The 14,237-nt window shown below is 38.6% G+C and overlaps 1 protein-coding gene across 1 annotated transcript; it reads left to right on the top strand.

Annotated features, from left to right (window-relative positions):
* Positions 1-215: 215 nt before the first annotated feature.
* Positions 216-13,910, top strand: LOC144653450 (sushi, von Willebrand factor type A, EGF and pentraxin domain-containing protein 1-like). The gene is made up of 9 exons (XM_078513444.1): positions 216-402; positions 2,543-2,731; positions 4,135-4,320; positions 5,911-6,126; positions 7,736-7,993; positions 8,986-9,231; positions 10,440-10,646; positions 11,534-11,734; positions 13,824-13,910. Exons 1-9 carry the CDS (start codon positions 297-299, stop codon positions 13,826-13,828), a joined length of 1,614 nt encoding a protein of 537 aa, XP_078369570.1. The 5' UTR covers positions 216-296; the 3' UTR covers positions 13,829-13,910.
* Positions 13,911-14,237: the final 327 nt, after the last annotated feature.

Here is a 14,237-nt window from a genome sequence, read left to right on the forward strand (position 1 = left end):
TAATTTTGTAAAGCTGGTTTAGGCATAGCAATATTTTTTGATAAGCGCAAAGGAGCAAACATTTGACAAACTTGGATGTATGTATTTGATCAGCCAGCTGCTTTAGTCTGCCGCCTAGGAAATTTGTTTTCACACCTGTAGTTATCGATAATTGCATTTTTCGCTAAACGAAAACTAACAGAACTTGCAACGATTGAGAAATATCATATTTTCTCAGCTTTATCGAGCGATCGTGTTACATCGCAAAGTAATCGGGAGGCATATCAATCACACATTTTGAAGTTGAAAGTCAAGCAATGGCGTTTAGCGTTGCAGCGTTTACAGCATATACTATTCTTTTCTCAGTTTTTATTTCAGTCTCTTGCAGCTGTCCTAAAGGGTATTACGGTTCACCATGCACACGTAAGTACCTCCAATGCTAAAACGTATTTGGTCATAACCAGTTATTTAGGCTTTCGTTTGTACACTGGAGGTATCTATTAGACGTCAGTAATCACTTTCACAGTATAGAAATATAATAAAAATTAACACGATTTTCGATATCTCTAGAGATTATTAAGCTGTAGTACAACCACTTTCAAAACACTTTTCTGAAAGCAATAACGAGCTTGAAATATTGCAGATGACATATTTTCAAGGCTTTTACATTGTAAACGATTGGAAAATAGTGTACAGAAAGGAGAAGGTTATTGTACGATATTTATAGCCGTAGATTAATTGATATCCGCAAATAAGGTCAAAGATCACGGTTTAAATTGCCTACCACTGATTTCAGAACAGTTTAGACAAGATATCTGCGAAAATGTTCGTTTTCCTTGGGGGATCGAGAAATAGGGATTATTCCACTAGACTGTTCTTATTTGTACAACGTCTCGAGCGATCCATCTGAGCAGTCCGCATTGCAAAATTAGGACCGCTCAGGCAACAAATCATATTGCGCGTTTTCATCTGGAACAACAATAAAAAGGCCCGAAGGAGTAAAAATTGAACTGGTATTTACCAACTTTTCAACGAAAAAAAAATAGATTTGGAATTGAGGATCACAAACAAAACATTGGAAATGGGACCGGGATTTGGGCAAAAAATAGGCTGGGAAATACGATTGGGCAAAATTTGGGCTGGGAAATGGGATTCGTACTCCAATCTCCTTCAAGACCACCCAACAAGTATCGGAAATAATAGTCACTATTAAATATCACTATATTTGATGCCATTCAATAATCTACCAAGTTCTTGGCACTTTATGGATTCATACATTTTGTCTTTCATGTGAATTACTAAAAAAATACGAAAAGAAATGGTTATCGTAAGCCTCGCGAATAAAACGCAACAAAATTTGCAGATAAAACTTGTTTAAAATTTCTGACTTTATTTGTAAAGAATTATATGTATGTTTTTAGAATAAAAATATAATTTTTTGGACTCGATTCGCGCCAAAATGTCTTTATTTATTTTTATTTTTTTAATTTTTCGATTGTTTTACTATTTATTTTTGTTTTATATTTTTATTGTTTTACGTTTTAAATATTCTTGTTTTAACTTTTATCTCTTTGACTTGCTAATGGCGTAGAGTAGCGCCGAAACGTCGTCTTCTTTTTTTAGAGATTTTAAAAATTAGTTTAATAACCTATTAGCGTTTAACCTTTTGATAGAATCTTTTTCCAAATCCCTCCTTCTACGCGAAAAAAAAAAACTAATTAAGCCAGGTGCAAAGTAGGCTTTACTTACCGTGTTTATTCGATTAAGCGCCTAGGGCGCTTATTAAATATTTGGACCTTGAGAGTGAGTGCTTATTCGAGGTGGGCGCTTATTCGAGGCTGGGCGCTCATTAAATTTTCACCATTTTTAGCAAGAAGCACTTTTATTTTGCAAGAAAAACAATATACCGTAAAATTCCGGTTATAAGCCCTGGGCTTATACAACTTCGCAAGGGGTTTTGACAGGGCTTATAAGCGGAGGGGCTTATATTCGGGAGGGCTTATACGCGGAATAGAAAAAACGTTTGGGAACGAGCTACGGGAGTGTTGATCGAAATACGTTTTAAAGTTAAAAACGCATAATAAAGCAACATTTAGTCCTGTTCAGTACTGTCAACCGGCAGAGGGGGGCTTATATCCGGGAGGGCTTATAATCGGATGTATTTTTTTGTTTCCAAGTAGATGGGCCTATAACCGGGGGGGCTTATAAGCGGAGGGGCTTATAACCGGAATTTTACGGTATAATAACAAAACGTGAAGATGTACCAAAGCTGAATTTTAACTGTTCATTGAAAGTTTCTGTAAAAATGCTAAGAAAACTCGATCTTCTGGGTAGTCGCTTAGTAGTACTAAGTCAATTTCAATCTCAATTTCAATAATAGTCAATACCCCTCTTGTACCCTCTTTTTAGGGGGCTGGGGGGGCGCTTATTCGATGCTGGGCGCTTATTAACTTTTCTTACCTACTGGGTGGGCGCTTATTTGAGGTGGGCGCTTATTCGAGGTTGGACGCTAAATCGAATCAATACGGTAATCTGATTCTGTACTTACACTTTATCTTCTTAGAACGGCACTGTGCCCGTCTGGCTACTCCTCCCAATGGTGCCTTTGTAGGTGTGTGCAATACGGAATATTTATCGGAGTGCCGCATGGAATGCAATGAAGGGTTTGCACCTGTCGGTAGTGTGGAACGGAAATGTATTATTAGTCCTGCTAATCATGCAATATGGACAGGGACGCCGATGTATTGTGAAGGTTAGTGAACATTTAGTAGACGTTCCATGGAATTATCAACCGTAGCTTATTTAAGGCCTGGTTAAAATAGGAAAAGTTCTTGCAGAAACATCGTTACTTATCATGCTTATTAAGTCACTCAAGCAAGGGAAACGTTTTGCTGTCCTGGCGGCTAATTAAGAAAACTTTTTGCGGCAACAAATGGAACTAAGTGCCGAGTACGAGCATAATTAAAAAATAACCACGGAGGAAGTATGGGTAGAATTTGGCACATTCCCTACCCCAGAGATATACACAGTGCTTAAAAATGGCTTCGGCGGCAAAAAGGCAGAAAAAAGTGGCGAATGAATGAATTAGAAAGGCCCAGATATAGATTGGCTGGTGATTCCAACTCCCTTCCTTTTTTCCTTTCCCTTTCCTCTAACCTGACACTTCTACTTCGATTTCGCGGTCAGCCATTTGGCGCACTACCAGCGTGCTCTCACTAGGAAACATGTTTCAATGAGCAGCACTGGAAACTAGTTAAAAGTGCTTCCCGCGAGGCTATACTGGCAAACAATTGCCTCAGAAACAATGTTTTCCAGTTTAGCCAGGCTTTTTTTGACAAGCAACTAATTGCTCCTCTTATTTGTAGAAGCAAAGACTACTTGAAGGTTCTTAAAACGAGGCAACTCACAGTCACTCCTTCGCCTTATGTTTGTGGCTACATCACTTAGGGACATGTCATAATTTATTGTCTAGGGTGGGTTGAAGGATATGAAACAGCCCATATTATCTGATCCCCCTTCAAGTAGCTTCCAAGTTTTCATGATTCCATGAACACCCCCTACCCCCACCCTTTGTCTCGCAAAACACTGTGGGCTGCCCATTATTAATTTTTCCATTTACCCTGATTACGCATTTCAAGCATCAAAGACAGTGTCGGCATCAATCTACGGCATGAAATTTATTATCACTGTACTAGATGAAATAAATGGCTTCGAATTTGAAACGCCCTCTTTCAGTCTTAGTCAAGTGTTGGTTTAACTGAGTGATCCCACCTTCCACTCATCTCGAGATAACATGCCCCCCCCCCCCCCCTTCCAAAAAAATAATGTACCCAATCTTGACGGTGCATGCCTTGTCAACAACTTCATCTACAAAGCAACTGTCACCACCACATCCGGCGAATCGAAGGTCTATATTGGCATGACGGAGCACAGCTTCAAAACTAGATATAACAACCACAAGGTCTCTTTTATGTACCCAATATATAAACAAATTCTACACAAAAAGAATCATGATTAAATGGAGCCTTAAGGTGCTCAATTATTAGTAGCCAAGTTGGACTCATTGTCCATTGATGTTGGCTAGTGAAGTCTGAGCTCAAACTTTTAAAAACAGATGCGATAACATGTCGGCCGTCTTTTCATTTCAATTCCTAGTTATAAGATGTCCTCCTCTTCAAGTACCATATGCAGATCCTCCTTCAGGAAATTGCAACTCAGCGTCTCTCGAGTACAAAAGTCGTTGTATTTTCACATGCTTGACTGGATACCTTTTGAAGGGTTCCAAGGAGCGTGTTTGTCAGCTTGATAAATCCTGGTCTGGAACTCCTACAAGCTGTGAAGGTATGTAAATATACCGCTCTGCAACAATTACTTATCACGGTCCGCTTTCATGTAAGCTGTTATGGTAGTTTTGTTATGTTACATTCATTTGTAAAGTTCATTAATTAATAAACTGCAAAAGGAATGGATCCAGCGAAAAGGCACTATTCACAGGTCACTTGAATGTGCTGTTAATACAGAATAGGCATTCTGAATTTTTAAACAGAGAAGGAATTTCGTTATTGCGATACAGAGTGGGACTGATTGATCCCATCAATATACTGTCTTGAAGCTTAAAACCTACAACTGCTGATACATTATTTTCGTCCCACCTGTAAATACCCATGCAGATAGGCCACTCATATTGTATCCATCACATGTAAGTCAAACATTTGTGAGAGCGCACACCATTTTTTATTATTATTGTTAATCAGAATTATAAAATTGGTTATGAGTTGTTCTGAAGCTTTTGTTGATTATACACAGCTTGCATTGCTTAAAAACAAGTCATGATATGTTGAAAAAAATAAATCAGACCTTCTAAAGATCTCGACATGGCTTAATATATGAAAATTATGTGAAGACTTACAGTAAAGCGTTTGGATTGTACAGTGGAACCTCGATTTAACGAACCTCGATATAACGAAGTCCTCGGTTTAACGAACAATTTTCTTCAGCCCGTCCAAAGTTACAGTAAAATGTATGGAACAGGACCTCGATATAACGAACCTCGATATAACGAAATCCTCGTTATAACGAACACAATCCAGAGACCCAAACGTAAAATGTACCTCGTAATAACGAAAAAATGTCAACACGCGACAAAAGATGAATGCGGAACAGACCAACAAAGATGAAAGTCCTTTAATCCTGTAACAAGAGAACAAGTTCAAGTACATATGCTCTTACTATGTGCATATATTAGACATTATAAATGTTATTTTCAGAAATCATCAATATCCGGAAATGCGGGGTTCGTAGTGCAGCGTAAACTTGTTAAAAATTGATTAACTATACCTCGATATGACGAACATTTTGGTTGTTTTTCCGCGAATTCGTTTTATCGAGGTTTTCGATATAACGAACCCTCGATATAACGAACAAATTTCCCCAGTCCCTTGGCACTTCGTTAAATCGAGGTTCCACTGTATTTACATCTTGCAAATTAAGAAACGTGGTATTTCGACGTGATTCCGTGTTGTCTGCAAATGCTCTTGTGCTGAAGGTGTAAAACTTCTCGGATAGTATTTATTTTTATTACGCAACTTAGAATAAATTAAGAGGATAATTATCAAAATTGACCAATCATATGCTGTATTGCCAGTGCAACATTTTCTCAGTATTTGACCAAGAAGTTTCTACAGCTGTTTTGTTGTTGTTGTTATAAAGTCGTATAATAAATCTGTTATTACCAAACTGGCTCGGAAGTGTACTGGAAAAAAGTCGTCCCCAGCTTTGTCTTTTCTGTACGGACTTCGCAACGCTCGATCCTTAATGCCAAGACCCAAGGTCGATTTTCTTCTAGTACGGCCATCACCCTTGAAGACACATATCTGGACATTATTAACAGTTGCTTAATAACAACTATATATGTTTACTGTATGTTTTCAGAAATAAAGTGTCCCAAACTACCGCCAGTCGGAAGAGTGGCATCACTTTATCCGCCAGAATGCGCTACTGGACCAATGAGGTTTCATTCATATTGTATGTTGAGGTGTCCCACCGGATTTGCTTTAAGCAGCAATCGCTTAGAGACTCAACTTACTTTAATATGCCAGGTTGACGGAAGATGGAGCCAAAGCATTCCCAGCTTTCCTGCATGTCGCGGTAGGTTTCTTTTAATATTTCATTTTATGAGAGATAAATGTGCGCGAGAAGTTCTGTGCTCATTTTTATGCTTTATTATAAACCCACTAGAAGGTTGTTTTCCAATGTCCTATCAGAAAATAATTCACTTTTGAGGATTAGAGAAGCGGCTGAATATCCTCGCCTAACGGCTCGGGCATCCAGTAGCAGCTTTTCTAGACCTAGAGCGTACATTATTTTCTTATAGAACATGGAGAACCATTTTCTAGTAGGTAAGTAGACGAAGGCAAGTTGTGTTTGATTTATTAAAATATTAACACAACTTCTGAAAGTTCGAGAGATCTCAAAACAGCTATTTTGAAAGATTTTAATTTGTTTTCGGTTTCTGTCAGCCTTCTACTTATGTTTAAATATCAACACGAGGTGCTAGTATCGTATGCCCCTAATGAAGGTTGGCTTTGTTCAACTGAAATTTTGGGCCAAAATAAATTTGTAACATCAGTCCCTAGCTGTTTGATCAGCCCCACATTTAAAGTTTGCTTGTTTGTTTGTTTTTAAAACTTTTTTAAAGTTTGTTTATTTATTCTACTGCTGATCCTGACTTGCACCAAGATCCAGCTCCAATTTGCTCCTGTTTGTCAGAGTGGTCCTTTCATGGAAAGGACAGAAGTGACCAGCTTTCAGCTTGGGGTTGTAAAACCAAAACCGAAATAATATGACCAATCACAAGTGACACTTACAATTCAGTAAACCAATCAAAACTCGAAGTAATTACATGTAGTCGCGTCACTAAGCACGCAAAAACGTGCACGAGTAAACTCACAATTGTTTTTTTGTTTCACTTCTCATTGGCTGAGAAAGTGGCGCGATATTTTTGAGCCAATCAATGAGCCTAGTAATGCAAAACCAAAGTAAAAGCAAATTACTTTCGAGGCAAGTGAAAACCGTCTGTCAACAAGTTAATCACGGTGGGCACAAAGTGACCCAAAAACGCTCACCTTCATTCATCTTTTTCGTTTTTGATACTGGTTACCTGAAATTTTGCATAAATATAAAACTCGTCATTCTGAAAAATCGTATGTTTTTTGTTTTTCGAATTTCGAAGTTTTTGGCGGGAAAATGACGTCACAAAGTTGGCGCCAATTTTTTTTAAATTAGTATGGAACATTTTTTGACAGTTTCTGAAAGAGCTTGTCGCAAAGATCTTGAAACTGAAAAAAAAATCTGAGATATGTCAATCTAATCAAAAGTTATCGCTAATTGAAGTTTGAATTTCCCGCCATTTTGCTACTAAAAATAGCTCAAAATGGCGGAAAACTCAAACTTCAAGGCACCATAACTTTGGTTTGGATTGACGTATTTCAGAAACTGTCATAAAATGTTCCACATTAATTTCAAAACATTTTGGCGTCAACTTTGTGACGTCATTTTCCCGCCAAAAAATTCGAAATTCGAAAAACAAAAAACATACGATTTTTCAGAATGACGAGTTCTATATTTATGCAAAATTTCCGGTAGCCAGTATCAAAAACGAAAAAGATGAATGAAGGTGCCCACCGTGAATAGGTTTGTATGGTATGCACATCACTAACTTTAATTTGTTACATTCTCTTTACAAATCAACCTGTAGATATCGAACCTCCGAGTTTCTTGAAGTGCCCGTACAGACTAGAAACAAGCACTTCAAAAGGAAAAGCAACAGCAAGAGTTCTATGGAGCATTCGAGTGACTGACAATTCAGTTGACGCGGATCCAAATGCAGTAATAAATGTTCGATCAAATCACGAGTCCGGACAAGAACTACCTATTGGTTATACTGAAATTAAAATCACTGCAACTGATCAAACGGGAAACGCGGCCACTTGCTCCTTTGGTGTTGAAGTCAGAGGTAAGCGTTAAGCTCAAACTACACTAAATGCAGGGATGGCGCAGTGGTGAGAGTCAGACTAGAACCCGGCATGATATGTGGGTTGAGTTTGTTGTTGGTTCTCGTCCATGCTCCGAGGGTTTTTCTTCGGGTCCTATGAGTCTCATTCCACCACAAAAACCAACACTGCTTAATTCCAATTCGATCGAAGAAAGTAGACGAAGATCCAATCTGTGGAAGTGCCACTTGCAGCCGCAAGTTCCCATTTATTTATGTTTATGCTGAATTCTATTTTTAAAAAAAAAATAACAGAAACTACTTTCATTGACTTTGCCATTGTTCACCGGCTACAGTCAACTCTCGCCTTGCGGACACCCCGCTATTACGAACACCCGCTATTGCGAGAAAAATCCAGATCCGCGGCAAAAGCAAAAGAGGTTTGACTGAAAATGACGCGCACTATAAGGAACTTTCCCCTATTACGGACACTTTCGTGGTACCAACACAACAGTTTTGATTGTTTAGACTCTCGATAAAGTGGACATCATGAACTTGTCATATAGGTTATAAAACGTAAGATTGCAGTCTGTTGCTCGTCATTTGTCAAAACACACTTCAAATGACCACTGGAATGTTATTATTTTTGAATCAAATCCTTCATTAACGGTACAAAAGACTCACTAAGGAACTCTCTAGCGAACTCAGAAGGGAACTGAAAAGGGAACTCACTAGGGTACTCGATATGGAACTCCCTAAGGAACTCCAAAATAAAACTCACTAGGGAAATTAATAAGGCACCCAAAAGGGTAATGATAAGGGAACTCAATAAGTCACTCACTACTACAGAACTTACTAGGAAACTCACTAGGTTAATAGGTAAAAAAAAAAAAAAAGAGAACAACATCCCTGAAACAATATAGAAAACAAAAACAGTATCTGCAAAAAAAGAAGGCTTTTGCAGCGAGAAGGACTGCACAGTATTATTTTACCAAAATTAATGTTTTCACCTTCAGATACTGAGCCGCCATCATGCAGCTTCTGTCCAGCGGATATAGTTAAGGAAGTAACAACTATAGAAGAGAGAGTGGTTTGGAAAGCGCCAAATTGTTCCGACAACTCGGGTGTCCCCCCTTTCGTTATCCCCAGCAGACGTAACGGCCAGACGTTTAAAGTTCCGGGTGTATACACAGTGGAGTATACAGTTGAAGATGGTGCCGGCAACGTAAACCGAAACTGCTCATTTAACATACATTTGAAAGGTAAGATGTATATATTATATTAATTTTACAATTACTTTCTGTTTGAAAAAAATCAATAAAACCGCATGCGTGGCAGGCGTCGATAGGGGAGAAGAAGGGAGGAAAAGAGAAAGAGAAAGGGAAAGCTAAAGATTTAGATGTAGATGTAGGTGAAATAGGGAGTCTGTTTTACTTTTCTCAAACCTTCCCTTTTCATGCCTGACACGTAGGATACCACTGATAGTCTTTAGTACATGGCTCAAAATTTAGAGCACTTAGCTCTCCGGTTTCTGCAGACTGATGAAACCAGACTGAGTACTTTCCTGGACTTGGATACTATAAATGCTTCCATAGCAGGATATAAAAAAGTCCCAACAGTTACATTCCCGCGTTCTAATTCAAACTGGATAGAGGGCCCGCATGAAAAAAAAAATGACCGGGGAAGATTGAGATGGTTCGTCATCGATTGAATACAACTAATAGAACTAAGCTTTTTACGAGACATGCACTAGTGTAAAGTCGAGCCGAGTAGCTTATAAAGCCAGCGTTTAATTCCGGTTTCTGTAATATAAAGCGGGAAAGAAAATTCTCCGCCATCCTGGATAGGACACTCAGATTCATCACGGGGTTACACTCAACACTTCATTCGCCAGAGAGAGGTCTGGGAGAGTAAAGTGCCTTTCCCAAGAGCCCAACACAGTAACCCCAGCCATAACCTTATCCTGGACCGTTCGATCCGCCTAAATCCAGCCCGCCGAGCCTCTTCTAAAGCCTGGTTCTCATGTGATCGCCCCGATGATGTTTCTATCGCATCGATCGTTAACAAATACTGAGACGATCGAAGCGATTGGAAGTAATTGGCGGTTCTCATATGATCGTCCCGATCGCTTGGTATAAGTGAATACCTACAAAAAAGCAATCATTTTAGCCAAGGATCCAACACAATGCAGCCGTCAATGAAAGAGCAAAACTCGTGGCCACCTATCTTCTCAGTTATTGCAGTTTTACGGCAAAGAAGGAAAATGGAAGTTAGGAGGACAGAACACGGGCGATCCAAACGATCGTGATCGCCCCAATCGCCGCACACGTTAGCGATCGTCTGTGTAATGTTCTCATATAATCGCCCAGATCGCAAAAATACACGATCGAGGTGATTATATGAGAACCAGGGTTAAGACATATTAATTATAATCGAAACATCAATTTGTTTTCATAATTTTATTTAACAGTCAAATCCTGCCCAAGATTATCGCCTCCCCGGAACGGAGCTCTTGTCTGCACCACAGATGCAAATCCTATGTGTGCAGGTTTTTGTAATAGTGGAACCGACTTTGAATTCAATCCACCGATGTTGTTCTACTGTTCGGCTGGAAAATGGAACTCTTACTCATTCGGTCCCCAAGGCGCGAGCAGACCCCCCTGGCCTAACTGTTCAGGTAAGAGAAAAATAGCTGATCAAATGTACTCTTCTAAATAGAATATGCCAAAAATAATAAAGTTGTGCAGGCCATTTTCTTTAGCTGCGGCCAATATCAAACACGAGATACAAATGTTTTACCGGGATATACAAACACCGACAACCGAGTTGAAAATACGTCGCGCAGCAGAGTATTTTTGATGAAATTCGAGGTGTTTGGATAGCCGATGAAACACTGCCTCGAGTGTTTAATATATCTTCTTAATCGAAACAAAAACTGCGGAGTAAACTGAGAAATAAAATCGTAAAAAAATATGCTTATTAATACCGGGTACCCACCCTCCTTCATGATTATGGTTTTCTTTGTTGTAATTTGATGAACTGTTAATGATGAGTTTGAAAACTACCTAATAAATATAACATTTGAATATATCAGAGTGTCGTAGAAATTTTAAGGAATTGATATTTGTCCGAAATGCTGTCATAAACTTTTCATGGGCCTTTCAAGCAGCCTTCGGAATTGGAGGTTCCTCAATACCCACTCAATAAGCGATGTATAATGCTGAATGCGTGGCATTAAATACTTCGAATAAAAGTGATACAGTATGAGAATTGCCGGATCCCTTGTCAGGATCATTATCACATTATCCGAATGCTAACGGCAGAACAAAAACAGACAAGAAGAAGAAGAAGAAGAGAAGAATCGACGAAGAACAATTGAAGAAGAAGAAGAAGAAGAAGAAGAAGAAGAAGAAGAAGAAGAAGAAGAAGAACGACAACAACAACAACATCAGCATCAGCAACAAAAACGACACAACAAAAACAAATGACCAAAGGAAAAGCCCTGGGAATGGCGTTGGGATACTAAGTTTTTTATTTTATTTTTATTTTTTATTTTTACTGCAGGCAGTGCCAATCCCTCTTGGATGAAAATGTATGGCTTTCATTGGTATTACTATAATGGTGATGCACATCGTCCCGACGTTCAAGATACTCTTAAGAACCAGTTCCACATGTTGTTGACGCAACCCTTTGTTCCTCCACCTTTTTGCTTAACTAATCCAAAATGCACAAAGGATAACTTTTCAGTCTCTCCAGGAGTAATAGGTATATGATTATATCTTATTATATTACAGCTTAAAGGATCTAGTCCCCAACTCAACTGATAAAAAAAATTGGCAATTGTTTTCAAGTTTGTCTCTTTGTCCGTCGAAACCATCCTTGTTTGTTTTCGGGGTTTTATAACTCAGTTGGTGTTTTTGCTCTTTTATTTTGAGGTTTCCTTTAATTTGAAGCTAATCAGAAAAAATGACTTAAAATACCGTGACATAGCTCCCTTAAAATTAGATTAAGAGTGATGTGAAATAGGTTTATGAATAGTGGTGGGAAATCTTGGAAACACATCGTCCCTTTTTCCACACCGTTGCAAAAATTTCGATTTCTGTGAAAGAAGATTCAGCGACGAATCCTTTCCAGGCCCTTACAGAGAAGAAAGTGAACCTTACTATACAATTATATGTTCCATTTCAAATCGTTATTTATGATAAGATAAATGCCGATTTTCTTCCATGCCACTTACCGTGACTGAAGATAATTGTGCCTTAGGATATTCCAGTAAGTGATTTCCTTTTTGAATTTGTCATCAAAGTCCATCTCAAAATATAATACTGTAACAATGTTCCTCTCCGTCACTAGGTAGTCCTCTGTGACAGGCTCATAAAACAAGTTTAGACGTGGCGTATGTTAATTTTAAATAAATATAATTTCCTTAATAATCCATAAAATATTATACCATAACCGAAAGAATTCTCGCGCGCTGATTGGTCCAAAGTTATGGTCGATGAGAGTATATAGACCATGAAAGTGGCGTCAGATCACGCCACGCACACGCGCGGGCTAAAAGATGTGTAAGTTTGGTCTCCATGATTGAAAGCGAATTTCATCATGTTTTGTTTGAATCAAGTGCGTATAAGGGTATTTGATTTCGGAATTCAGGATTGGACTTCTACTTAGGTGATCTATCGAAAGAAAATTGACCAGGCATTTGAATTCTTGGTCTAACTAAGAAGAACGGTGCTAGCGAACCGGCAGGAGACTGTCGATGTTCAGTGAACGAGCGCTAACAAGATCTTCAGAAAGAAAAATAATCTCGCTTGCTTCAAGCGATAGGCACACACTCAACGAAGGTAATTAAAATTGTTATTCTTTGAATTCTTGTTCATCTTCTTTTGTATCATTGTCGTTTTTACGTGTCGGACCGGAATCTTTACGTCCCACCGGCAAAGTTTCTTTACGCTCACTCAGGCATCGCTTTTGATAACTACTTGTTCGAGTTTGTTATGGTATAAAACAAATCGACCACATTTTTCCATGGTCTACACTCTTATAGACCATAGAAATGACGCCATAAAATGTCCAAAACTTTGCAGTGAAACCACTCGGCTAACGCCTCGTGGTTCCACTTAAGTTTTGAACATTTTCTGGCGTCATTTCTATGGTCTATAACAGTGTAGACCATGAAAAAATGTGGTCGATTTGTTCATTATTCCCGCGTCTGATTGGTCTAAACGTCTCACGTGATGCAGCCAAAACTAGGAAATATCATGTAGATTCGCTCTCGGAAAACTGTCGCTTCTCTGAGCAGATTATACTTTTAATACTAAAACTTTTATAGTAATTTTTATCCAGCAAGATCACTTCAAATCTGTAATTCCTGCAGCAGATTATTATTGTATGGCTAATAATGGTATTAATATTATTATAATTAATGTAAGAATATTTTGATCACATTAACTTGTTTCTATGGAGACTATATTGTTTATATAGAATATAGGAGTACCAATCAATCGGAGGCAGTAAAGTCATTCAGAATTTTTTAGAGTAGGGTCTTAACTAGAACTTTGCCATAGACGAGGCAAGATCTTGATAGTGGGCTCTAGGGACACCTCCCCCCCCCCCAGAAAACTTTGAAAACTAGAAACTGTGGCACTTTTTTGACATTTTTCATAAGGTATTTTTTTTAAGAAAAAATCAATCTTGTTCACATTGCGATTATTTTCCCAACACAACATGTTTTGTTTTTAATTTTGGGTTCAAATTTAGACGAGGCAAGTGCCTCGTCTTGCTTCTTGCTAGTACAGCCCTGTAGAGTGAGCTCATGGACTACTTACTGAACGATTCTTTTGTTTGTATGCAGGTTGACGTCGCAGAAAAGACCAGAAGAAAACTTAAAATTGGAGTTTTGTTTTTGAATGTTTCAATAAACTTAACGTGTGGGTCTGAATGACTTCTTCTTCAGTTGTTTTAACAACAAAATAATTAACAATTAGACGGCGAGCTCGAGGTTTCTACCGGCTGATAGCTGGCGAGGGGCGAAGCCCCGAGTCAATTATCAAATGCCGGTAGAAACCTAGAGCGAGCCGTATAATTGTGTTGGCATAACCCACTGACCGATCTATTAAACTCAGAATATCGCTAGAATTGATTTATTGAAGGTTTTGACTGATAAAATTCAGCGAAGACTAAGCGCGCGCTCCGAGAGCCTTCTACGGATCGATAGTAGGCACCTGTGTAGCCAATCAGATTGCGCGATTACCAATAGTAGGTCAGT

Source organism: Oculina patagonica, chromosome 5 (assembly GCF_052425735.1).
Source record: "Oculina patagonica isolate OP01 chromosome 5, crgOcupat, whole genome shotgun sequence".
NCBI lineage: Eukaryota > Metazoa > Cnidaria > Anthozoa > Scleractinia > Oculinidae > Oculina > Oculina patagonica.

Bases quoted from the DNA above. Each gene is read 5' to 3' on its own strand.
- LOC144653450 (XM_078513444.1), top strand. From the start codon at position 297: ATGGCGTTTAGCGTTGCAGCGTTTACAGCATATACTATTCTTTTCTCA. The intron at 6,127-7,735 runs GTAGGTTTCTTT...ATCAACCTGTAG, and splicing joins CAGCTTTCCTGCATGTCGCG to ATATCGAACCTCCGAGTTTC. The intron at 10,647-11,533 runs GTAAGAGAAAAA...TTTTTACTGCAG, and splicing joins CCCCTGGCCTAACTGTTCAG to GCAGTGCCAATCCCTCTTGG.